Here is a 27,924-nt window from a genome sequence, read left to right as displayed (position 1 = left end):
GTTTTAAGTTTAAAAAAAAAAAGTTTTAGTGGCTATTGGAAAACAGAATTTTTTCATTTCTGACTTTGAGGGTCAGTGGTTATTTTTTGTATGTGCTTTTGGTGAAGAGGGTGATAAAACTTCTTCGTGTGCCCTCTAACAAGTTGACAGATAACGTTTCTCAGACCTTTGTAGAATCCTCATGAAAACTCAATTTCAGGCAATGACTTTGAATTTTAAGTTATGGAAGGCTGTGAAAATAAATTAATCTTCCTTTTTCATCCAGGGGACAGTTGTCCCTAAATAAGGGGAAATTATATAGAAACTTAGTTACCAATTCTTTATGTTAAGTTTTACATTTCTACATAAATTATTCTGTTTGATTTTCAGACAACTCTGTGAGGTTTTTCAGGTCACCCAACTCAATAACCTTGCAAATAAGGTGCACAGTAATTGTTTCTTAATTCACACTCACAAGTTAGCATTTTGTCCAATGTAGCATAGCTAATTAGAAGTGAAACCTGAGTTAGAGCCAGGTGTATTGGCGCCTTGTATTCCCTACGAGCTTTACATATCAAAACTTGAAGGACAAAGGCAGCAACGCATGCTTTCCTTCCCCTTTTCCCCAGTGTTATTGTGACCATGTTGGGAAATGGCGTAAACTTATTTTTAAATACTAACTTAAAGTTCCAAGCTTTAAATTTTGTTGCTATTACATAAACCTCAAGCACTATACAAAATATTAGTAATTCTGTGCCATTTTAAAATGCAGTGACCTTTTAAAATAGACCTTTTACACTTTGAGCAAGGTCCACTGTCTTTGACACCATGTGATATTTCTTATTTGTTTAGGTTACTGAAATTGTATACCATGGCACTTAAAAAAAAAAGTAGTGGACATTTTTCCTCTTATTCTTTACTCTTTCCAGAGTTCCTCACGTATATAGTCTGTTACACGACATGTTTTTCTGAATGGCAAATAAGCTCATATACAACTGGTAAACAAGGGAATGGAGTCAGTGTAAAGAAGTTACAGTGGCTCATGTAATACAATTTTAGTTTAGTGTTTTAAGTTGGAAGTAGTAACAGAATTGTTCTTGTTTTTTTTTGTGCTCTTGTTATAAAGTCACATAGATTTTGAGTGGTTAGACCCAACCCTCTTTTCCCTGTAAGCCCTGTTATTTTTAGTGTATGATTTTCCAGAACCCAGGGTTTTTCAGAAATATATATTGCATTATAGCAGAATTTCCTGCATATTTTGTTAAGATTTTATTATGACCTATTGATGCCTTACTGAAATGAAACATTTATTTATTAACATACCAAATATTTTATTAACTGAATGAAATCAACATAGGATTCAACTTTAAACTTTTGACCAAATAGGTAGAAAAGCAACAATGCTAAGAATCACTCTCACAGTCAGAAAATGAAATTCTGAAATTTGGTTAACATCTTCTAAATACTTAGTATGTTTCTAACTGACTCATTTTGGTTTTAACTAATTTAAAGCTTTCAAAATTCCTGCTTAAAAACTTTTCTAATGTTATAACAGAGTCTACCACAAAAGTGAGTATTATTCCAACAGCCTATTTTACTTATTGTAATTAATGCTTTTGCCAATTCCTGAAGTGTTTCTGTTACTGTTTCAGCTCATTTTTGAAATTTTCAGTGCACTGTGTGAAACTTCCACTTGTGGAAGAATTATGTGAGATGCTTAGAAGGAACCTATTTTACTTAGCTTCTTTTTGGATTGTAATTTTAATTTATATCTAGTCATTATTTCTGGAAACTTTGACTTTTTTCTCATTTGTCTGTGAAATACCTTGCTGTTAGGCGGCAATGTAAATGTGAATTTCTTAAATGTTGTGCTAACCAAATGTTTATTCAGATTTTACTGGTGTTTTTTCCTTTCCATGTATCCTAATGTTATTGTTTTAACCTTTTGTATTTTAAACTTATTTTTAGTCATGAAATATTTTGAGTGAATGCATGCTCAGAGATATCTATATATCTCTATGCTTTAAACATAATTAAGTAAAATTAAACCAAGGCATCATATTGTTGATCTCTGTCAGTAGACTATTCCAAACCTGGATTGTTCTATGCCTTAAACTCCTGTGCCTAGATTTAGACTCTAGGAAAGAGAGAGGGTGTGTGAGCAAGCAAAAGCATGTTAAAGATGTCAGAAGCATGTAACTCTGGTTCTTCTAGGTACGTTATATCTATATTTTCATAGCTAGAAATCCCTGATTTTGAAATTATGAACATATATTCAAAGTTAAAAGTTAGACACCATATGAATGGGGCAAAGGCAGCTTCTTCACTAGGTATTAAGTGAATACCAACCCATTTCTGGAACTTAAAATCCTGTAAAATACTCATAAAATAGTTTATTTTAAAATATTTTTGTGCCAAACTGTCTTATCAAATTTCTGAGATATAGGTTTCTCAGAGCTATATAGTACTCTAACGTATAAATTAAAAACTATATATTAAGATATGTACTTCAAAGCATGCTGATTTCATATTTATTTTAAAGGATGATAAATGGCTAGTAGGGGAACAAAACAATCTTTTAGATAGTTTTTCTTTTTTGAAACCATTGGTAATTTTAAACCTTTCTCCTAGATGCCAGGATAGAAGAATTTGTTTATGAGAAACTGGATAGAAAAGCTCCAAGTCGTATAAACAACCCAGAACTTTTGGGACAATATATGATTGATGCAGGGACTGAGTTTGGCCCAGGAACAGCTTATGGTAAGCAAAAGGCAAAAAGGTCTCATAAGAAATATCTTTACTTCTAGACTTCTACTACTGAGAGAGGTCATTAACATTTATGTAATATTAGTAAAATCAATTTTAACTTCAAATTTTTTATGTTAAAATTTTAGATGAAGTGAGAAATATAGGTGACCAGTAAATATGTACAGTTCAGTTTAGTATTTTAAGCATCTATTCTGAAAACTCACATTCTTTTTAGTTTTAAAAAGTTATGGGGGGGCTGGCCTGGTGGCGCAGCGGTTAAGTTCACATGTTCCACTTCTCGGCGTCCCAGGGTTCTCCGGTTTGGATCCCAGGTGCAGACGTAGCACCACCACTTGGCAAAAAGCCATGCTGTGGTGGGCATCCCAGATATAAAGTAGAGGAAGATGGGCATAGATGTTAGCTCAGGGCCAGTCTTCCTCAGCAAAAAGAGGAGGATTGGCAGTAGTTAGCTCAGGGCTAATCTTCCTCAAAAAAAAAATGTTAAATGAATTCTTTGCTTGTACTCCCATTGGATCTTGCAATTCCTCTGTTGTAATACTTCTTGTGATATATTGTAATTTTTGTTTACATGTGTCTCCTGTACTTGATTTTTTTTTTTAAGCTTTATTGAGAGCTTGTTTATTTCTGTGTTAAAGTACTTGGCACATAGTAAGTATTTGAACAAATCACTAGTTCTTTCATTACACAATAATGTTAGTACCAAAAAATTGTTAACAATAAATTATCTCTGGATGTTTGCATTACATTTCATTTCTGTTTTCCTCTTATATAATTCAAATTTTCTATAATCATGTTTTACAATTATGCCAGCTTTGTTAGTTGCTATACCAACTTTTATAATGGATAACTTTAAAGCTCAAAATTATGCATCTTTATTATCCCTCAAATCTAATCTCCTCCAAACATGATACTAATTCAGATTTCTGTAGCTTCTTTTCCTATTGTTATGGCTGATAATTCTCTTTATTAAGACTTCTGCAAGAAATTGGTCCTTATTTGGATTTGAAATGGTTGGTAAATTAAATGATTTTCTACAGATAGTCCTGATTTATGAAATAGCTCATAAATTCTGGGACTAAATGAACTTAAAGTTTTGGTAGTTATCTTTATGTCGGACAGAATAGCCTAAACACTGTAATGAATGCCATTAATCCATTTACTGGCTTTTAGATGTACAACTTTGAAACTTTTACGTTGTGTTCTTCAAAATATAATTCTTTCAGAAATCTGAAAATGCTTAAAATTTCTATAGGTTTATTTCTAAATTTTAACTATTAATTTTAGAAAAACTTTATACGTTGAACAGATTTTTTATTACCTGCTTATGACAGATGCAGTTAGATGCTGAGGTCATAAAGATGCATGAAGGAGACTCAGCCCTTTCCTTCACAAGCTGTAGGCCTAGTGGAGCATGAATACTGGAAAGGCTTCTAAATTTTTTCCTTTTTTAATCTGCCCCTCTAGTAATTCCAGTGAATGTACCCTGATTATTGGAGTTGGGCTTTGTGAATCTACTTATTAGTAATTCATAATACTTAACAATTGAGTATTCCAGGCCTTGAGCTAAGTACTATACAATACATATATTATTTCAGTAGATCCTCACTTATGTCCTACTTATAATGTAAATTCTGCTGTCTCCATTTTAAAGACATGGAAACTGGGTCTTAGGTTACTAATTCATCCATGATCACACAGTTAGTAATTCAAACATAGATCTGTATCCAGAAACTGAGCTCTTAAATACTGTGTCATATTATTACCTTCCTTACTGATCAGATCTCATCCTAACATGAAGGGATTAAGACCCACAGAACTAAAGCTTATTAGAGGTACAACTAGGAATAGAACCTTGGTCTTGTGGTTCCCTTTCTTACATTCTGTTTTCCACTGTACTTGTTCTATTTAAATATTAGGGGTTGTATGTTGCAAAACATGCGTTTTTCTTTAGCTTAAGATATAAATATTTATAGGTACTTGAGATAAGTGCATCAATATAGAAACAGAAGACAAATTTTGCCTTGATCTACTTATTAAACTGTTTTAAGCATTATATCTACACTATTTTGAGCTGTGACCATAAATACTTTTTAGTATCTCTGTCCTCTCTTTTCCCATTGATAGAATTGGTACAATTAGGACATGGTAAAAAGTTCATTTTTGTCATTTTCATTTAGATATTTATAATTTTAAATTTATTCTTAAAATAAAACTACCTTAATTTCAGTTAATTCTATTTGATTTTTACTTAAGTAAACAAGCGACAGCTAACTTTAAAGCAGGTTAAATTGCTGATTTAACATGATTTTCTGACAGTACCAGACAATGGTAAAAAGCTTTTTTCCTTTGCAGGCAATGCACTTATTAAATGTGGAGAAACACAAAAACGAATTGGAACAGCAGACAGAGAGCTGATTCAAACATCAGCCTTAAATTTTCTCACTCCATTAAGAAACTTTATAGAAGGAGATTACAAAACAATTTCTGTGAGTTGGAAAGTGTTTCATTTTCTTAGAAAAATAATTTAGATATATACTTAGAGGAGTTTTTTTGTTTTGCTTATAACATGTAAATTTCAGGTGTACATCACTATGCTTCACTTTCTGTGTAGACTGCATTGTGTTCACCACCAACAGTCCAATATACTTTCAGTTTTAATGAATAACTTGCCCTCTTAATGACTGTGTAACATAGCAGATTAGAATATTTAAATAATTTGGCTACATACATATTTAACAGAACACAAAACTAAACCAAAATAAAGGACTGTTGATGACACTGCCTCCATTTTTGTGTCCCTGTAGTATTATGGAGATGACTTGACATCCATCTTGTTCATTACCGGCACATTTAAAATCTGTAGAGAGGTTCCTGGAATGATTATAAAATTATGGTACAAAATATCACCATAGTATAGCCATGTGACTGTTTATTTAAACTGGGAGGCCGAAACCTCATTACTAGAAGCTGTATTTCTGGCTACTGTACTTCCTGTGGTTTTGCATCCCTAGATGTCTGTTACCTTCTTTTCACACGGCTGTGTTTGATTGATGAAGTATGAGATAAACATTACATCTTTTTCTCTAACCTGATCTGTCTATTGTTTTTGAGTTTAATTTGTTTTATAAGTGAGGCAGAGTGGAGATCTAGGTGGATTTTTTCCCTTTTTGCAAGACTGCCCTTTATTGTAAACACTACTCCAAACTTTAATTTACAGGTTTCTTATTACAAAATATTTTAGAAACTTGATATGTTTACAATGAATTTGTCTCTTGGTAAACAAGTATCTGGGCTGACACAGAGGAAAAGCCACCAAGTTCAAATATTATTTAAAAGATATTAGACTATCAATAGGATGAAATTTGGTATATGAAATTTAAGAATAAAGCAAACATCTGAACTTACCTGTTATAGAAGCTTGAAGTTCCCATGAGGAATTCTAAGATACCATTTAATGCATATTCGTTATTCATTCTATAATTTAAAATTCCATTTTGGAGTAGTACAGTTGCTTTCAGTGCCATGGCACATTAATAGCAGCCTGCCCAATCGTTGAGGTAGATCACATAGGATATGAAGGAGCTTTGCCCTGAGCCCATACCTCCTTCACCACAGACACTTCATAGGTAATCTGTGATAGTTTGAAACAGTTGCTCAGCCTGGGCACTACTGACATTTTGGGACGAATGATTCTTTGTTGTGGGAGCTATACTGCATTGTAAGATGTTTAGCAGCATCCTTGGCTTCTATTCAGTAGATGCCAGTAACATCCATCTCCAAATTCGGACAACCAAGAAGACATTTCTGAATCTTTCCTGGGGAACAAAATGGCAAAATATTAAAACGAATATTTCTTTGAGCCAGCCCTGATAGCCTAGTGGTTAAAGTTCTGCACTCTCACTGCTTCAGTGGCCTAGGTTTGTTTCCCGGTTGCAGAACCACACCACCATTCTGTCAGTTGCCATGCTGTGGCAGCAGCTCACGTAGAAGGGGAATGACTTACAACTAAGATATACAACCATGTACTGGGGCTTTGGGGAGGGGGAGAAAAAGAACAAAGAGGAAGATTGACAACAGACGTTAGCTCCGGGCAAATCTTTCCCTGCAAAAAAAAAAAAAAAAGCAAAATAAAACCTATCAGTTTAAAAAATAACAATAATAATAATAACAATATTTGTTTCTATCATCACCTGATTTTTCCCAGATTTTTCAGACATCTAGAATGGCTTGATCTTTTTAAAGTTGAAAAGTTGCAAAAGGGGGTCGGATTTTGTCATCATAGATCTTTGTTTTTCAGATGATACGTATAGTCAATGGAGAGTAATATTTTAAATGTGTATGCTCTTAGTGGATTTTAGCATAATTAACTTTTATTTTTTTCTTTCCTGTATTTATAGAAAGAAAGGAAACTATTACAAAATAAGAGACTGGATTTGGATGCTGCGAAAACCAGACTAAAAAAGGCAAAAGCTGCAGAAACTAGAGCTTCAGTAAGTAGTGTTTTTTAATAGAAAAACATTTTAAGTTAATAATTTTTTGTAAAATATTTTATTCATATGCCATGCAAGCTACAGTCTATCATTAAGACTGAAATAGGACTTTTGGGTACATTTTTGTGTTTTTTAAACAAACTTATCAGAACTTAATACATCCAAATCAGTGAAAAGTAGTCATATCGAGGCAATATTATTTTAGTAATACACTTTTGCTAAAAAAACAAAAATTATAAGAGCTCCGAAAGCTATGTTGTGTTCTTCAAATATCCTCAGTGGTGGTGGCAAATATGTCTTTTGGAGATAGTTTTACTATATTTGAAGTAGAAAAATAGTAATTAAGAGGAGAATGAATCAAGTTTGAGAATGCTTGTGTGTGGCTTAAAAATTAGATATGACTCTCTTTCCACATGTGACTCAAACTGACTAAACGAGTTGTCACCAAGAATAGTTCCAAAATCATTCATCAGTGACAGCATGGACTCCCAGGTGGCTATTTTGAAGAGGAGGAAACCCATTTAATAAATAAGTACTCGTATGTTTTTCATAAACTCACCCTCAGAGTAGTCATCTAAAACTGAGTGGTTATATATTAAATATAATAAGTTAATGATTTTATATATATTTATATAACTTTCTTAAAAGATTTTATTTATAATATTTAATCTGATGTTTATACTGTTTATATCATCATTTCAAAGTTTGAAGAGATTAATCACATTTGAATTGGAACACCTTTAAGATAGTACAATATAAACAAATCTTAATTTATTAGAGGACACTAACAAGTTAATTCTTATTTTGAGCTAGGGATATGTTTTGTTAAGAGGCATAATATTCCCACTGCCTTCTGTTTTCAACTCACTATCACTACCACCATCAAGAATTCATTGCCTTACTGAGCATATTACCGCAGTGCTGGTAGAAGTCTTGTTGCTCTCTTGTTTGGGGAAAGAAAGGGTTGAGACTTGGTTTAGAGTGAAATTTAAAACTACTAACTTGGTGTTGGACAGTGATGTCTTATGAGATTATCCCGACACCTTATATGAGCAGAATAAATTATTTTCTTCTAGATGATTCCACTGTTGGAGAATCTGTATTAGCTACTGCTGGAGAAAAACTATCTTTAACAAAACATTAATTCCAAATTCATTGGCATTTTCACATCAGAGTGTATCATTACATCATCATCAAAACAGCCTAACTTCTCTAAGCAGGCTTTTTGCAGAATCAGAACTTTAAAATGAACACTATACATGGCAAGAGACTCTAAATTAGCATATTAGTTTCTAGTTGCTAATAATAAATTTATATAGTAAAATATAAACTGGTTTTTAAGATACTAATTGCATAATCAGGAAAAATATTAAGATAAATAGGATCATTTAGAAATAAAAGTTTGAACTGGAACAGAATCTCTATTCAAAATGCCTGCATGTGCTCAGTGATGATTTTGGGATAAGAATATTGTTGTCAACTGTCAGGACAAGACTTTCTTTAACGAGCACTATTAGAAGATAATAGTAGCCTACTTTTTTACCTGGAAAAGTGCCAGAAAGCTCATAGATTTAACAGTATACAAGGTCCTTTGATTATTCTGAATTATTTTACCACTGCTATTAAAATGTATAAGCACTAAATATAATAGTAGACAAATTTTGAGAGGTGTTTCCTTTTACTATATCCAGAAAAGATCTTGACAATTTTTCTGTGCCCTGTATTTTTAAGGACAAAATTTTTTCCATGAGAATTCATGTTTAAAATAAAAATGAAAGATTATACAAATGACTTTCTTCAACACTCATTTATACACAGTTTTTCTAGAATTTATATGTTGCATAAAACAAAATTTAACCATAGCCAAATATTTAAAATATTAATCTAAGCAAAAATTCACATTTCCTGTTTTTAGGGGTGTCTTACCCCTAGATAACCAACTCGTTTTTCTTCAAACTTTATAGCAGTAAGTCTGAAATACTTCAGAAAGGAAAAGTCCTCTTAGTTTATTACATAAAGCCTTGAGGCATGCCTATATTTTGTGATCTTTTTTTGTTTCTATTTTTTTCCTCTATCTTTTGTTTACCTGAAAAATAGAAACTAGTAGGAGTTTGGTTTTGCTTTTTTTCTTCCTTGACACATTTCCTGGTTCCTAGTTGGCAGCTGAAGAGGTTACTCTAATCTCAAGAGTTTCTTTGGTTTCACTTCTTTATAAATTTCTATGGATTAATTGTTTGTGACTAGTTATTCTTCTGCAAGTAAGGTTTGGGACCTGTACATGTTACCACTTTTTTTTTTTTAATTCATTTACTGGTTTCTTGTGACCTCTTTTTAAATTCTGTATTTATTGAATGCTCATTTTGTGCAGAGTTCATAGATAAATAATGCAAAACCTCTGCTGCCCTCACTTCACAATCTAGTACAGCAAATTGAACTCTTTTATGATTTAGCCCTATCAGTAAAAAATTTATGCCTGTATCTAATATTGATACATTACTAACTTGTATTTTATTAGTTAGCATTTTGAAGAATGGTAAGGCGACCTCAAAGGCATTTCTCAAAAATAAACCAATTGAGCAGAAAAGAGAAAACCTACTTTAGTGTTTCACAGTGAACTTTTGTGAACAGTTTTTAAAATAATATAAAATTTATGTCAGAGAAGCAAAAACAAATTGAACTTCTGCATTTAGATTATAAGGCACTGACTTTTACTGACCCTAGTCTTATGTAAACTTAAAAAAAAAAAATTTTAGAGTTAATGGGAAGGAAAAAGTGTGGTTTCAAAGCTCTGTAGGGGCCGGCCCAGTGCCACAACGGTTAAGTTCGCATGTTCCGCTTCAGCATCCTGGGGTTCGCCAGTTCAGATTCCTGGTGCAGACATGACACCACTTGGCAAGTCATTGCTGTGGCAGGCGTCTCACATAGAAAGTAGAGGAAGATGGGCATGGATGTGAGCTCAGGGCCAGTCTTCCTCAGCAAAAAGAGGAAGATTGGCAGCAGATGTTAGCTCAGGGCTAATCTTCCTCAAAAAAAAAAAAAAGCTCTGTAATATTTAGATGTTTAGACTTCTGTTACTTTAGTGATTAAGTCCCTCTGTCCACTTAAACATCTTCGCAGTGGTCTAAATCTTTAATTTGTAAACTGAATGAATTTATAGCACCATCATATAACCTTAACTTTAATGTACACATATTAGAATTTAAAGTTTATTAAAAGTACAAGGGTTGGCATGCCTTTCGTATTTCTTCAGGGTATGCCAAGACCTGGCTGAGGCTGATTGAAAGAGAACGTGGTTGAAGGCAGCATACATTCATAAAGTAGAAATAATCTTTGAATAGGACAGTTGTGGGTAGGCAGAAGGTGAAAATGTAATAAAAATTATAAGTAACTGTGGCAGTTACTACAGTTCTGAATGCTTCTGATTTAAAGCAAATGCTTTAAATTCTTCTAATTTAAAATCAATCATCAACCATGTTTTTTGTCTTTGAAAATTTGAGTCTTTTGGAAAAATTGAATAGGCACCACTATATGAAATTCTGTAGAACAATATAATTTTTTTTTCAAGTAGAAAACCATTTTATCAGCTCTTTTAATACTTGTTTGTGTGTTCTTTATTGTGCAGAAGCAACTTGTTTCACTGTGTTCATTGGTATAATGTGTTCTTTGTCTCTTACCTATGCACTTAAGCAACTAAACTCAGCTCGCCTTGAAGGAGATAACATTATGGTAAATTTCTCTTACATGCTCAACTTCCTGCATGTAAAATGGCTGAAGGTTTGTTGGCCTACTGTGTTTTCTACATCTTAAATAAAGTGCCTTCTCTTGCTATTATCTTCATGTAAAAGTCTAAAGTAGTTGAAGCCATGCATTCATATTATGTCGAACAAGAAATATAGGGAATACTAGCTGTAGTCATACTGGAACCTGAAGAAAGAAATTGTGTGTTCTAATTACCAAATATATTAGCTATGCCAAATTCAGACTTTAGAATCTGAATTTGTGCATAAATATATAATGCCTTTTATACTCAGTAAAAGGTGTTAATTTAGGTGGCACTTCATATTTTCACTTTTGCCAAAGAAAATTAACAAAATTTACCCAACTTAGAGAAAGGATTAAGGTATACAAATTGACTTTGCTTCTCCGTACCTTCACTGTTTACCTTATTTTCACCTGAACTCAACATAGAATTAATTTCTTCTGCAATTCCAGGCCAAGACAAACCCCAGTAGTTTAGGTATTTCTGTAGCAGTGAGGCCCATTCCCCACACAGTACTAATTCACTTTAGAAAGTTGCAGAACAGTCATAGCCTTGGGCAAGAATTGGGAATGAGAATTGTTCTATAGTATCTAGTGTATATATTGAGCTCTAATTGAGGAAATTTTTGCAATATTAGGAATTTTTTTTAAGAAAATAGAAATTCATAAATCTGAACATAGCCCCAGAATTCATAAATGTTAGCCAATAAAGATTTATAGAGATAGTGTTTGGTATTATACTCCTAGATACAGTACTTCCAGAGAAGTGGCATAGAATCTTCAGTATAGTTAATAGTTGGCAATTAATTGACTGCTTTTATTCCATTAGCATTAACTTGAAAGCAGGGGGAAGCAGGGGCGCGGAGGGGGAACATCCATGTAATAGGAAAGATTATAGTATAGAATATGTAAAGTGCATTTTTGGTTTTTTAAACTACGGTTATTATTGAAGCCCTGGCTAAATTAGGGCCTTCCTTAGATAGCAAGAGAATGCATTCATTTATTTCCATTGTCCTATTTGTAGGTAAATGAAAAGTGTGAGACTATTTCACTCATTGGTAATTTAGTATATAAATCATAGATTTTCTTTTATCTTAGGTGAAAATATCCTTCCAAACAGTTACTTTGTTTCATTTATTAGGCATTTGTTTTACTACTAATATCATCTACTTATAGTAACATGTATTTAACTCTAGTAATTTTAAAGTCATTATATCTCAAGTTTATTGTGCCCCCTCAAATAGCTATATCAACAGTGTCCATTTATCCTTGCCTTATTTTAATTTCCTAAAATTCTAGAATTTTAGAACTAAATGAAAAATTAGAAATCATTTAGTCCAAACCTTTGGTTTTACAAATGAGTAAACTGGAACTAAGATGAGTTAAATATTCCCAATGTGGGAAAACTGTTATTCTTATTAATTTTATACAATTAGTATAAGATTCAAAAATTGATAGTATTGATACATGTAAAGGCATACTTTCACTCTATATTAAGCTGTGCTGATTTAGTTACTGGTGTGTTTAATCTGTCGTGATTCTAGAAAAGGAGAGTATGCCATTTAAATTAAAATATTTACATTTTTCTATACTAAGTTGTAGAAAATGTTAAATTCCAACTTTCTTTCATGCTCTATTTTTCTCTAATTTCTAATGCTGGCTAGATTTGGGCAGAGGAAGTGACAAAAGTAAGTAAATTCTTAAACTACAGAATTATGAAACAAGAATATAATTGCCATTCATTCAGTAAAATATTTATTGAACAACAACTATGGGGCCAGTCACAGTCTTTGTTACTGAATCTTGTAAAATCTGAAAATTATTACAGAAAGCTCCGATCTGTTTGGCTAGTTGGAGCTTCACAGAGCAGTAGAACAATGCTGCAGAGATGTTGTTTGCACACCCTCTGATAAATACTAGATACCTGTTATATTAAGTGGTAATCTTTACAGTGCCTTGCCAGAAAACAGTTTAAATATTTGGTTTATTCATATGACAATTATGTAAAATATAGTTAACACCATGTTGTATATCTTTAGAGAATTGGATATATCATGTCACACAAATGGATCTTCTAAAGAACTGAAGCTTGTTCTCTTCAGCACCAAAGCTAATTTTTGGCAGTCACTTTAGTTGAAAATATTTGTTAAAAAGCACTTTGCTGCTGCATTAAATTCAGGATGCAAATATTTAATTTCACTTAAAGTTAGGGTTATTCTTATGAATATCCATTATTGTACTGTGTAACAGTTGGATCGTTGTTTGTGTTTGAAGTGTGTGGTCTCCTCCCTCGTTGTCAGACTGTCACTTTTAGAGGCTGTCCATAGGACTGCTACTAGCAGTCCCTCTGCCTGTGTTGCCATTTCTAATCTTCTCTGGGCTGGGAAATCAAGTAACTAAGCAAGAATTTAAGGAAGAAAATTATGACTTTAATGCAGATTTGTTTCAAATGCTACTTGAGGTCTTCCAAAGCATTTTTCATTTACTCCTCATGTTCAGGCCCACCAAAATCTGACCTCCAGCTGAAAACAGTGCTGGGAATTGAGGGCAGGTAGTAATTGTGGCCCCTGACTGTTAATGGTTTTATAAATGTTAACTTTTTATTTTCTGGTTTCATAGGATTGCTGACTGTATAGCCTGTTCTCAGGCATGGGTTACAGAGCTATTGATTCTGTAACTTGGAAATCCAATGTGGAATTCTTGACTTAGTGCTCTCCCCCCGCCCTTCGTGGAATCTGTTCATCAACTTAGTTATGGTTCCACCCTGGCCTCTGATTCTTCCTGAACCTCTAGCATGAAAAGGGGGCAGAGTAACACAGAAGAGAATATAGATTGAACAAAAAAACCAGAGTTTCTGCCCTTTGGTTGGCATACAAGTACACCAAAAAAGTTCTGATTTGGTTCTGCAGTCTCTACAAGTTTGGGAAATATTTGATATAATAAATGGAAAGAAACTCATGAAACAAATATTTACATTATTTATGTATATGTGAAAAAGACTTAAATATATCAATGGATTTGGGGAGGTTTTTTTCTTCTGTACTTCTCATGTCTGTCGTTTTTAGAATTTAAAATGTGTAATTTTAAAACTTCATGTTCCTAGAATATTTTAAGATTTAAGCCCATAGAAAAATTAGGTAACACTGACCAAGATTATCACAGCAAATGCCTCAGAAGCATGGCCAAAATATCTGGTTTATAGTTATCCAGTCCTGATATCACAGAGCAATAAATTCTTGCCCTTTTTCCAAGTTACATCCTAAAAGAACTCTTCTTCCTTCCCTGACACAAGTTATGCTTATTATATACTCTAGATCAGTTAGCCCAGTAACAGTAAGTCTAAGCAATAGAAAGTCTTTTCCCGGGCTGGCCCCGTGGCCAAGTGGTTAAGTTCGCGCACTCTGCTGCAGGCGGCCCAGTGTTTCGTTGGTTCAAATCCTGGGCGCGGACATGGCACTGCTCATCAAACCACGCTGAGGCAGCGTCCCACATGCCACAACTAGAAGGACCCACAGCAAAGAATATACAACTATGCACCAGGGGGCTTTGGGGAGAAAAAGGAAAAAATAAAATCTTTTAAAAAAAAAAAAAAAAAAAAAAAGAAAGAAAGTCTTTTCCCTAGAACTCTACGTCTTAATTGTAAAATTGTCAGGGAATGAGATCTTCTGGAGGACAGAATAAAAACCCTTTAAATTCATTGTCTTTCTTTAAACCTGTTGTCTCTGTCTTTCTAATATGGCTCATTTTCTTCTTAGGTACATTGATTATGCTGACCCTAATTTCAGTAACTTTAGCCTCTCAGATTAATTATTATGATCGGTTTTACATGTCAGAAGTATAGATTGTTTGGGACATTTGACTGTTTGCAGTCACCCCAGACATACACTGAGAAATTTGTTCAAGAAATGAGATTTCTTTCCTTCCTGTCATTTACCTTTTCTAAAGATAAAGTCTAGATTGTGCAGAAGAATGACTTCTTAGTCTTTGTAACATGGTAACTTTCTTCACAATTAAATAATATTTTGTTCAAACATAGACTGATCCCTTGTCCTTAATGAGATCGTTTTACATTTTTTTTATTCAGTGTTCTTAGCTTTAAAACATTATTTCCACTTCACATTCAGGTTTCCTGGTCACTTTTAATCTGCTACTTAGCTTACTTGCTTATACCTTGTACAGAAATATTGCCATTTAGTAGGTTTTTCTATCATTTCTACTAAAGGCTATTAAATCAAATTGTACTTTTATAATCAAAGACCTACATGGAACTACTCTTGTTTACTTCCAAGGTTCATTTTTTGGGGGTTTGCTGTGTTTACTTCTATTAATAAAACATTTTTGTATTTAACCAAGCAGAATAGTAAATAGTGCAGATGTAGCACTGAAGTGTTGGGCTTTCCTTATCACTTTCCTTAGGGTGAACCTTGGTTCATTTCTTCTCCTGAGACTTTTTCTGCTTCATACTAGCTTCCAGATGAAGCTTACTTCAGCCCCGTTATCAAAGCACCATCTGTTCTGGTTTTAGTCAAGTAAATTTAATTTTAACCCTTGACTTCTTGAGTAATTCAAGCTTATTTCCATAAATCCAGTCCCATGGTCCATTCTTAGCCCCCTCTGCCATGTCTGTTGCCAATGGGATGAGAATGACGATAGCAACTGGTTATCTATTTTGCTGCTGCTTCCTTATTGACTGGTTCACTAGTTTGTTGCCACCAAAGGATGAAGGATAGGGAGATGAGGTGTGAAAGGAAAAAGTGCAGACCTTGTTTTTATACTTACCACAGTCTCAGAAATATTGTAATTATTTGGATGGGGAGAAAGCTATTTTTCCTGGGAGAGATGGTAGAAAATATCATTATAATGAAATTATCACCAATAGAGATTCCCAATTTGGGATAAGCTATTTTCAGTGAGCTGTGAGATTTTATGTTCTCCTCTTCACTTATTACCAACCAACTCTGGCTAAAAGTTTGAGAGGATTTTTTTTTGTCAGTATTTACTAATTTTAGATAATGCTGATTATTTAGTGAACTATTTTGTCCCAGCACTAAACCTATATCAAATAGTTGAAGCCAGTAATGGTATGCTATTATACATACCTCTTCCCAACTCCAAGGTCAGTGACTTTACTTTGGTAGCTTGAAATCAGCTGTACTGGAAGTATTTGTACCATGAAAATCAGCACATTAGAGCTTTTTTTTCCTCGAGAGCCAGTTTACCAGCAAACCACTGATTGAAGGTCACCCATAAACTTGCAGAAAAATCCTAGCATATCTTGCAGAAAAATCCTAGATAATATTTCTGCTTGAGGCATATTTTATGCAAAGTTTGGAAGGAAAACTAAAAGGAAAGAAGGCACTTTTGTAGGACAAAGAATCCTTGGAAGGAACCTAACAACTCTGTTTCTAGAAACCACTGTATATTTGGTAACCAAACATAAGAGGTTAAAATGCTATGGCTTCACAAATCTGAAGTTTTTTCATTTGAGATTGAAGGCTATCTTTAACTTCAAAGTAAAGTAACTATAGTAATAATAGAGAATTTTTTGCAATATTATTTTATACATGTAAACTAGTAACCTTAAGACTTTGTAAAATGTTAAAGTTTAGCAATATTGATCCTATAAAATGTATGAAAATATATTGACTGTCTCAGTAGTTTTCTAGACTTTTATGTGTATGTTGTTAAGCTTTGGGATTAATAGATTCTTTTGAGTCAAGTACTGATAATGAGTTAGTTCTGTGTAGATTGAGTAATATAGAAAAGCCAAGGTCTAGAAACTTAGGACCAGTTTAGATACAAAGCAGAGAAAGGGAATTGCCAAATTATCATTTGGGGTTGGTTTGGGGGATTTTTTTAACTGTCTAAAAGAATGTACATAAAATGGACTAAGTCCTCTAATGAGATTCTAAAACTATGTTCCAATTTAAGTCTGAACAGGAATTAAGAATAACTCAGAGTGAATTTGATCGTCAAGCAGAGATTACCAGACTTCTGCTAGAGGGAATCAGCAGTACACATGTGAGTGTTCATTCATTGGAGATTCATTTGGAACAAAAGACTTTGATAGTCCTAAGGCAATTTTGAGAGGAAAAACTGAACTTCCTTTCCACTCACTTGTGAAGGAAATTTAAATTGTGGCCCTTTCCAAGATACATGAAATATTTTAAATTTTTGCTTACACCTCATCACCTAGTTCTCCCACCATCCTCACATCCAGTTGATGATTTTTGTTGACTGAACATTTTGTTACTATACTGTTGACCAAGGTCAGTAAGCCTTGGTCTGAATAAGCCTTGTAGTAAAATACTAAATACTGGTAATTCTCTCTGAATACAATGTTGTGCTCTGTGTCCCCTTAGCATTTGCCGCTTTAAGTAGATTCTAGATCTAAGAAGTGACTGTAGCTTTCCTTTACAGGCCCATCACCTCCGCTGTCTGAATGACTTTGTGGAAGCCCAGATGACTTACTATGCACAGTGTTACCAGTACATGTTAGACCTCCAGAAACAACTGGGAAGGTGGTAATTTCCTTTTCACACTTGAAACTCCTGATAAGAGAAGAAACTCATATTTTTGCATATGAACTAATGATTAGAGGTGAAGATTAAAAGAATTAAAGGCTTTTTTAGCCTGCTTAAAATCAGATTTTTTTTTTCTTTAAGGAAAACAATCAGACTTCTGCAGTAACAAATATTTTGAGCTCTTCTGGCACAGAAGACTGTTAACAGGAATAAGAAGATAATTTAAGTGAATACCTTTTTAGTACTATATAAAGAAAGTTTAAAAGTGAAGTTCACTTTTCTCTTGAATATCTTTGCAGTTGGTTGAGGAATATATAATTACGTTAACACTAGTTTCCCTTACAGATAAACTAATTTATATTATTCATTACTCACTTGTTCACTGTTTTTTTTTTTTTAAATGGTTTTAGAATAGTCTGTAAGACCTCAAGCCCATTGTTGTTGTTGTTTTGAGTGTGGTAATATACTTTAAAGCAAAACAATAGCATGTAAAGCACATAGCTCAATCATTCATTCATCGGATATTTATTGAACACCTGCCAAATGTTAAGCACTCTTCTGTACTCTGGGATTACATCAGTGAACAGACTAGGCAAAAATGCTTACCCCTGTGGAACTCACATTGTAAGGTAACACTGGAAAGAAAATGATGCACAGGACAAACATGGTCTCCTTTCTCACTACACGTAAGGTCTAGGTTAAAGTACAGGCCATAGGTGGACAGGCCATGTGATATGTAGAAAGGAAGAAGAAGTGCAGGTTACTGTGAGGGACATCTGTGACTCAGGTGGGTCTAGCAAAGTTTCACAGATGAAACTATTTTAGTAGGAATCATCTAGATGAAGAAAAGGGCAGGGACAAGTATTCTAGGCAGAGGAAGAACATGTATATTAAAGGGCCAGAAGAAAGAGAGTGAGAGTTTCAGGAAACTGACAGTAGTTCATTCTGGTTTGAGCATAGTGTTCAAGTTAAGAGTAGGATGGTAGGTGAGACTAGAAGAGTGAAGCAGGGTCACGTCACGAATGCCCTTTAAAGTAAGTAATGGAAAGGAATTTGGGGTTTATATAGTGAGTAACCATTAAAGCAGGGGAGTGATATGTGACGTTTGAAGGAGGAATATCAAGAGAAGTTATTTCAAGGAATAAAGTGGGGGAAAAAAACCATCACTTCAGCATTTCTTTGTGTTAATCCTTCAAAACTAGACCTAGAACAAAAATAGGCATATCTACAAAACCAATTGTAGATCTTAAAAATGAGATGTAGCTTAATACCACTGGTTATCCTAATAGGATTTACAGAAGGATTTATGCTTCCACATATTTGATGTTTTGTTAGTGGTATTAATATCTGAAAGCAGATCCCCACATCATTACAACCATTTTAAGCCCAAAAAGCCTTAGTACTTCCTTTTCACCTTGGACTGGTACTCTGGGAGTGCAGCAGAGTGGTTGCTGTTGTTACCATTCATACTTGCATTCTGCTTAAAACCACACAAATGTTTGGAACTCAGCCATTCAAACAAAATCTACTATTGCTGCACTTAAGGATAAGCTTAAATATTACAAAGGGAAACCAGTGCTATTGTTTTAGGGAAGAGGGTCTAGCTTGTCTCTCTGCCCTCAAAGAATTATATTACTGGTAAGGACCAATGATAGAGAGTGGAGAAAATTTTAGGCCTTTAATTTGCTGCAGGTTATGCTTTTTAAGACAGCATAAAGAAATAGTCACATGTAGAACTTGAAAAATCATCCAGACGCACACTTAAATTCAAAAGCTCTTTCTGAAGAGTAGAACGAGGAGATAATGTTAATGGTTGCAGCAGCAGTGTTGGCAGCAGTAGTAACTAACTCATAGCAATCAGTCAGGGCTTCAGTTGCCACCTGCCACTCTTCTAGACAGACACCTCATATGTAATAATATTATAATACTCACACCAAGTGAGTCAGGTACTATTATTATCCACATTTTACAGGAAACAGAAGCACTAGTCACAAGATTAGTAAGTGTATTTTATTTTTAAATAATTGGGAGGCTTTAACATATCAAGCCACAGTAGCAGGAAGTCTACAGTTTTTTAACTGTGTCAGAAGTTTTTAGAAGGTGAAAATGGTCTTTCAGTTTTGGAGGTTTTTGGTTTTTGTTTTTTGTTGTTGTTTTGACCATTATTTTTTGTTTGTTTTTGAGAAACATTAGCCCTGAGCTAACATCTGCTGGCAATCCTCCTCTTTTTTGCTGAAGAAGACTGGCCCTGAGCTGACATCCGTGCCCATCTTCCTCCACTTTATATGTGGGACGCCTACCACAGCATGGCTTGCCAAGTGGTGCCATGTCCGTACCCGGGATCTGAACCAGCGAACCCCGGGCTACCAAAGCAGAATGTGCGCACTTAACCACTGCGCCACTGGGCCAGCCCCTGTTTTGACCATTATTAATTCCCCAAAATTGTCATAAATAAACCTGAGTGGCTAAACTAAGGCTAATTATAGTGGTAAATTTTAAAGTAAAATCCTGTGGTTAGAGACTTAAAAAACCACGTATGTGTGTGTATATACACACACATATGTTGGGGGAGAGGGCTTATTTTTTTTTTATCTTCAGAAATGTGTACATTTAATTACTGCTGAGGAGCTGAGTTCACTGAGGAAGGGACGCTAGGAAACATGTTCTTAACTTTAGAGTGAAACCTATAGTAAGAATTAGCTCTTTTTATTATTAGGATCCTTCCTATCTATCAGAGAAACATTTACTTTTAATTTTTAAAAACGCACTATTGTAGGCACACAGGATACAGTGTAAGCAAAACAAACCAAATCCCTGCCTTCATGGAACCTACGTTCTGTTTGGGGGTAGAGGGGAATAGAAAATCAATATGTATGTGAATTATATATTAGAAGGTAATAAATAATATGGAGAAAAATACAGCAGGGCAGTTAGGGGTAGAGGTTTGCAGTAGTCAGGGAAGACAGAGACTTGAAAGATGTGAGAAAGCAAAGCATGCAGGTATCTGAGAGAAGATGCTCCAGGAGAAGGTACACAAGTACCAAAACCCTGAAGCAAGTACATAGCTGTTAAATTCAAGCAACAGCAAGGAGGGCTTGGCTGGAGAGGCATCAAGGAAACAGGGAGCTGGAACATGTAGAGCTTTGGAAGCTACTGTTCAGACTTTGGCCTTTACTCAGAGATGAAGACCCTTTGGAGGGTTTTGAGCTGAGGAGTGACATGATTTGATTCGAGGCTTTAACAGGATCATTCTTGCTGCTCAGTTCAGGATGGATGTTAGGGTGGAAGCTGACAGACCTGTTTGGAACCTATTGCAAAATTTAGTTAATAATCCAGTCAGGGGAGGATGGTAGCTTAGATCAGGGTGACTGTGGTAGATGTGATTGAAGTGGTCAAACCCTGGGCATATTTTAAAAGTAGAGCCAGCAGGATTTGCTGACAGACTTTATGTGTATGAGGCTTAGAGGAGTCAAGAAGTACTACAAGTTTTTGGCCTGAGCGACTGAAGGAATAGAGTGGAGTTAATTAAAATGGGGAATGCCTCAGGAGGAGCAAGTTGGGGTGGGGAGGGCATGTCAGGTATATTAGAAGCCCAGTTTTAGACATATTAAGTTTGAAGTGTCAATTAAACATCTAAGCGGAGATATCCAGTTTTAGGATATGCAAATCTAGAGTTTGGGGGATGAATTAGAGATATAAATTAGAGTCATCAGCATATCAAGATGAAGTCACCAAGGGAGTAAGTATAGGTAGAGAGCAAGAAGACTAAAGGCTCAGCCCTGAAGCCCTGCAGCCCTGCAACACCGAGAGCTGAGGAACCGCTAAGGAGGATGGGTAAGGAATGAGCAGTGAGGTAAGATGTAAACTGTGTGGCCTGGAAGTCAAATGAAGATGATGTAGGAAGGTGGAGGGGAGTGATCCACTGTGATCACTAGATAAAGTGAAATGAGAACTGTTAATGGACCACCAGATTTAGAACATTGAAGTCATTGCTGACCTTAACAAGAGTAGTTTTGATGGAACAGTAGGGGCAAAAGTTTGTTTGGAACGTAGGAGAATGAAAGGAGAGGAACTGTGGTAATGAGTGTTTCAAGGAGCTCGAGTCTAAAGAGGAACAGAGAAATGAAGCAGTAGCCAGAGGACAAAATGGGGTCTAGTAGATTTTGGTTTGTTTTTTAAGATAGGAGAAATAAGAGAATGTTCATGAGCTGATGGGAATGATACAGTAAATGGAGAAAATATGATAACGTGGGAAAGAAAGGGAAGAATTGCTAGTGTGATATTCTTGGAAGGAGAAAGAAGATGAGATTTTGTGCACATGTGAAGAAATTAGCCTTAGGAGCATAGATGGCTTATCTGTAGTAAGACGAGAGATGACCAAAAGCATGGAAATTTGCTGATTATTCTTTTTTCCTCTCAGTTAAAAAGGAAGTGACTCATCAGCTGAGAGTGAGTGTTAGGAGAGAATTGCTGGAATTTTGAGGATTGATGAAAGGGTATAAAAATAGTCATCAGGAGAATGAAAAGTGAATGAACTAGAGAAATGTAATGTAATTGCCAGGCAGCACTGTGGACCCATTTGAAGTTCCTGCTCATAAATTGAATGTAAGACAAGACAACATGTTTTTTTTATTTTTCTCCTGTCACAGTAGACACATGGATACTGAGTAGGTAAATAGGGAGATTTTTACCAAATGAGTACAATGAAGTGAGGGGCAGAGGAGATGAAGGCATATGCAAGGGGTTGATTATAATAATTAACCGTGGATATGAAGGGAGTGTTGGTAGGATCATAAAGGGTAGATCTGTGGTAGGACCATAGATCCAAGATAGGATTGTTGAAGTGAGAGTACCAGAAAGAAGAAAAAATGATGGTCAGAGAATGGGATATTGGAAATTGTGCTTATTAGAAGGGTTATAGCTATTGGAATTGATAAGGTCTAGATGAGACAGTGGGAATGGTTGGTTGAACTAGGGTCCACAGAATCACTAGAAGAGAAGAGTTCATGGATCTGAGAGGCCAAAGTCTTGGAAAAATGATCTATATGGATATTAAAATCACCAAGAATTAAGATACAATGTCAGTAAGCCAGGAGCTAAAATCTTCTAGAAATGAAAGGAAGGAAATGAGGCATCTGTAGGTGATTACAGCAAGAGATAGTGGGTAGTATATAGTTGAATATCATGAAATACAAAGATTGGGTAGGAGGCCAGCCCAGTGGCCTAGTGGTTACCTTCAGCATGCTCCACTTTGGCAGCCCGGGGTTCACAGGTTCAGATTCTGGGGGCATACCTACACTCATCAGCCATGTTGTGTCAGGCAACCTACATACAAATAGAGGAAGACTGGCACAGGTGACAGCTCAGCAACAGTCTTCCTCAAGCAAAAAGAGGAGGATTGGCAACAAACGTTGGCTCAGAGCCAGTCTTCCTCACCAAAATAATAAGTAAATAAAAATAAAGTAGATTTGAAAAAAAAGATTGGGTACAACGGGTTAGGGAGAAGAGTCTAGAGATGGTAATGAGGAATATAGAACTTCTATTCCATCCACCTCTAGGCTCAATGATAAAAGGAGTGTGGGAGATAAACACAAGCATGAGGGAGTGAAGGAAAGGTTTAAAGAAAAAGTTAAAGATAAAGGGAATTTTGCCGCTGGCTATGATTTCCAGATGGCACGATGGTCATAAACAGAAGAAGGAAATTGTATTTTATGGAGGGATGAATTTCACCCACCCTACCAGATGGGGCCTTTATGTTTTAACTAATAGATTTATTAAAATTTAAATATGACTTTTCGTAGATAGTTTTCAACTTTAGAAATGGTTGGATTAGAATGATTATAGGCCAGCCATTTTATACTATTTTCCATTTAGTAGTAGTATTAGATAAACAGTAGCCTTGCAATAAACTGAAAATTCTAATTATCTTTAAATTATTTATAAATTATAAATTTATTATAAATTATTAATCACAATTATTATTCACTGATTTCTAATAAAAATTTTATTTTTTTCCCCTAAAAAATAGAAGATAAGATAAACTTGTGACATCTGCCCTTTTCTCCTGTTAGGTCTACATCATGATAATCAGATTCATAGCATATTATTTGGATGTCAGTCTCTTCACTTGTCTATGTGTCCATAAAGGAATGGCATCATCTCATCTTTGTCTTCAGCTTGTGGTAGTGATGCTGGACATGTAGATACTCAATAAATATTTGTCATTTGAATGAATAGGAAAATGGGATTAGATCAGTTTTATAAAAAAGCTCAGTTATTCAACTATTTCTCAAAGAATTAACTTCAGAAAGTTTCACTCTTGTGGTATATCCAATATTTAAGTAGTTTTTCGTTGACATTTTTATTTAACAATTCACATAGGGAGGAAAATATTAATAAAACACGCTAATAGAAGTTTTTGTAAATGTTTTAAGGATAAACTCATTTTTTTCTGGGGAAAAAATAGCCATTGCCTTTTTTGAAAATTTTTTATAATTGTAACAACAGCTTTAAAACATACTTTCAAGGATTTGTATTTGAAAGCCACCTGAATTTTCTCTGGTATAATTGGCCCAAGAGGGATAAAAGCTAGACAGCACACGGTGTCATTAAAATATTAACAGCTTTAAGTCTTTATCTAAAGTGGAGTTTGGTAGAAAGTAAACACTGCCACCAAGTGGTGGTATTCAGGAGCTTTGGTCACTTGGAAATAGATAATTGGCCGTTTTCTTTTCAACAGTTTTCCATCCAATTATCATTGTAACAACAATCAGACTTCTGTGGCACCTATGCCATCTGCTTCGTCAAATGTGATTGGTTCTTCTGCCTTGACTTCCACAAGTGGCCTAGTAATCGCGTCTCCTTCCAACCTTGTTGACCTTAAGGAGTGTAGTGGCAGCAGGAAGGCCAGGGTGCTCTATGATTATGATGCTGCAAACAGTAGTGAATTATCACTTCTGGCAGATGAGGTGAGTAACGTGGGTATAAGAAGAAGATTATATCATATATTGACATACCTTCTAGTATTATAACAAGATGCAAAATTCCTCATTACTTATCTGGAAATTGTTTATCATGAAAGCTTTCACAGATTTCAAATTGTTACATTAACATTTTATAAAATTTTAACTACTATTCTTTAACAAAATAGTATATCACAGAAATATTTGAAACTTTTAACTGTTAAATAACTGGAAGATTTCTAAAGCTACTTCTACTAAAATTCTTTATCTTTCAGCAAAATTGGTAATAATGTTTAAAGTCCTTTGATAGTGAATAATTTAAACAAATACAAATCTGATTAGTTTTCTATGTGTTTATTTTTTAATACATTTAATAACTGGAAATGTTTTATTTTGTAGGTGATCACTGTGTTCAGTGTCGTTGGAATGGATTCAGACTGGCTAATGGGGGAGAGGGGAAATCAGAAGGGCAGGGTGCCAATTACCTACTTAGAACTGCTCAATTAAATAGGTGGACTGTGGAAAGATTGCCCAACATGACACCGTATTTATATACAATTAACTCTAAATATAGCAGGTTTAAGTATCTTCCATGTTAATGTCTTAAGAGACTAAAGAGAAAATACCAACCATCAGAAACTCGCCTTTCTGCCAATAAAGTTGCATGGTAAATATTTCATTACAAAATTTATGTTAGAGCTTTCATGCCAAGAATGTTTTCTTATAAAATTCTCTTTCTACTGAGGTTTCACTAATAAGCAGCTTCTACTTTTGAGCCCCAACTTAAAGCAGAAGAACTGTTTTCTACTGAATTTTTCATTAATGGCAAGCTTTTTCTTTTATGTACAATAAATTTATTGTGACTTGATATCAGTGACTCATTTATTAGGTATAATTAATAGCCAAAGAATAAAGTTAAAATTTGTTTTAAACTTTTGGTTTAAAAAAGAGCTCTAGGATCTAAATCTCTTTTGTGAAGAATATAATGTTTCCGAATGTTCCCATAAACAGAAATGCAATTATACCATGTTTACCTTGTTTTCCAACAGAAATTGAATGATTTCAATACAGTCATGCATCACTTAATGATGGATACAATCTGAAAAATGCGTCGTTAGGCAGTTTCCTCATGCCATTGTCAGTGTACTTACACAAACCTAGATGGTATAGCCTACTGCACATGTAGGCTATATGGTACTAATCTTATGGGACCGCTGTCATATATGCAATCCATCATTGACCAAAACATCGTTATGTGGCATATGACTGTACTATATTTTGATGGATTATTTTGGGGTTTTTTGTATTATTAAACACTACTGAATGGTTTCTTTTAAATTTAAAAACACCTAGTCCTTGAAAAGTATTACTATATTTCTCTGGTATATTTGCAGTTAAGGTTCTGAAAAAATCTGGGATGAGTTCAATTCACTAAATGATATTTTTAAGATTATTGAATTGGCACAATTTAATGCGTAATCAGAATTGGATCTGTTAACATACTGTAGTGTAGTAAAGAGAATTTGTTCTTATTGAACAACAAATTCTTAGAAAAATATGGATTAGTGCAACTAACTACATTCATCAGAGAGTAGATTGTGAAGAAACAAACTTTTGGTTACTCTGAGCCTACTAAGAAAATTTTCAAAATTTATTAATGAATTTAAGTTATCTTGATCAGGGTCTCTATGAAAAATAGACTATAGAAATGATTAGTGACACTCTTGAGTCAGATAATTGCTATTTGGACCATTGCTATGACTTAGCTGATTATTTCCATGTTAGGATTAATGCTGTCATTCTCATTCATTCATTCATCAAACATTTGTTGAGGGCCAGGCATTAATTATGCTAATCAGCTGAGGATACTACCCTGAACAAGGTGTCCACAGTCCTTCCCCCTGTAGACTTAAATACTAACGAAGGACACAGGAAAATAAGCAGTTGTCATGTAGCAGAATCAGTGTCATGATGGAAGAAATATAGGGTGCTGTGTTTGGGAGCTTTGGGGGTCACCTAAGTCAAATCTGGGGGAATGAGAGATAGTTTGGAGAGGAAGTGCTCCAGGCAAAGAGAAAAAAATGTGCCAGGCCTGGAGAGTGTAGCACATTCTGATAACTAAAAGTAGTTCAGTCTGGCTTAAGCATGAAGTGCAAAGATGTAGTTTATTTCTTTAGGGAATGTTAATGTATCAAAATGATATTGGTACTTTAAAAAATGATGAATACTTAAACACCATTTCAAAATATCCTTTTATGTTACGAGCTCCTGATCAGAGCTTGGTAAACGTGGATAATTTAGTTCACAGTCCAAACTTTAACAGCAGTTGTTACCCTTTTATTTCTGTGCTATGAGACAAATTCCTCTGCAATTTTATAATTGTACAAGATGCTTTTATTCACACTATGAATTGCCATACTCCCAAAAGCTGCTCAAGCTGATTAGTTAGCTATAGAACCAAGAGAGTGAAGCTTTTTTCCCCCAGAAAGGAAGTTCTGCAGCCAGCCTAGAGTACCATCTATTGTGTTACGTAGGTCCAGATTTAGGCTTTAAAAGAGCATACAAAAATTCAGGTTAAGTTAAACAGCAGCTATAAATTAGGTTTATACGAAGTAGAAGAGTTAAGTAGAAAGATTGTGGGTAATGGAGTGGAATAGTCCTGGGTTCAAATCCGGTCTTCCTCACATACTGTGCTCTTGGAACTTCGACTCAGATGTTATGTAAACTGCCGTTTCCTTATTAGTAAAATGGGGACGATAATTATGCCACCTTTGGGTTATTTCGAGGATTACATAGCAAATGTTATCTTGTATTTAGGTAAGTTTTAGGGAAAGTCTTGGCACATAGTAGAAATGTTCTGTAATTAGCAGTTTCCCCTTGTCAGCCCTGTAGCTTCCTGACCCATGCAGACTGTAGGTCTTATTTATGACTGTACCAGAGATACCTCTTTTGTATCCATGCTCCATTCTACTCCTTATCAATCCTATCCTCTACCCTCTTTAAATCAGACCCAGATCTAGGTTTAACCTCACCAGAGTCAGTGTAAATTTTTATCAGAACCTTCTGCTTTCCATCAAATGAATGTTGATTACTGTAACCCAATAATGTACAGAAGCCTTCAATAATGTTAAAGTTCAAAGGCTTCTTGTGCCTTTGTCTACCAAGATCCACCACAACATGTGGGCTTGTTTATATGTTTATTGCTTTTCTTTTTTTTTTGAGGAAGAGCAGCCCTGAGCTAACATCAGCTGCCAGTCCTCCTCTTTTTGCTAAAGAAGACTGGCCCTGAGCTAACATCCGTGCCCAGCTTCCTCTACTTTCTATGTGGGACACCTACCACAGCATGGCTTGCCAAGCGGTGCCATGTCCGCACCCGGGATCCGAACCAGCGAACCCCGGGGCCGCCAAAGCGGAACGTGGGAACTTAACCGCTGCACCACT

General features: G+C 34.8%; 1 protein-coding gene across 6 annotated transcripts in view; it reads left to right on the top strand.

The window, feature by feature from the left end:
* The window catches only part of SH3GLB1 (SH3 domain containing GRB2 like, endophilin B1), a 37,196-nt gene extending 11,845 nt beyond the window's left edge, over positions 1–25,351 (top strand). Inside the window, exons 3-11 of one of the 6 annotated variants that reach the window (XM_023641725.2) lie at positions 2,611–2,739; positions 5,101–5,234; positions 7,146–7,238; positions 10,926–10,964; positions 12,662–12,685; positions 16,929–17,018; positions 17,418–17,518; positions 24,261–24,489; positions 24,883–25,351. In XM_023641725.2, coding sequence (XP_023497493.1) covers positions 2,611–2,739; positions 5,101–5,234; positions 7,146–7,238; positions 10,926–10,964; positions 12,662–12,685; positions 16,929–17,018; positions 17,418–17,518; positions 24,261–24,489; positions 24,883–24,990 — 947 coding nt within the window. In that variant the 3' untranslated portion in view covers positions 24,991–25,351. Of the gene's footprint in view, positions 1–2,610; positions 2,740–5,100; positions 5,235–7,145; positions 7,239–10,925; positions 11,013–12,661; positions 12,686–16,928; positions 17,019–17,417; positions 17,522–24,260; positions 24,490–24,882 lie in introns of all 6 variants that reach the window. The other 5 variants (XM_023641724.2, XM_023641723.2, XM_023641722.2 and 2 more) reach the window with 5 other exon arrangements.
* The last annotated feature ends 2,573 nt before the right edge of the window (positions 25,352–27,924 follow it).

The sequence above is a fragment of the Equus caballus genome, chromosome 5 (genome assembly GCF_041296265.1).
Source record: "Equus caballus isolate H_3958 breed thoroughbred chromosome 5, TB-T2T, whole genome shotgun sequence".
Taxonomy (NCBI): Eukaryota; Metazoa; Chordata; class Mammalia; order Perissodactyla; family Equidae; genus Equus; species Equus caballus.
The sequence above is the reverse complement of the archived record's forward strand: the minus strand, read 5'-3'. Positions and strand labels throughout refer to the sequence as shown.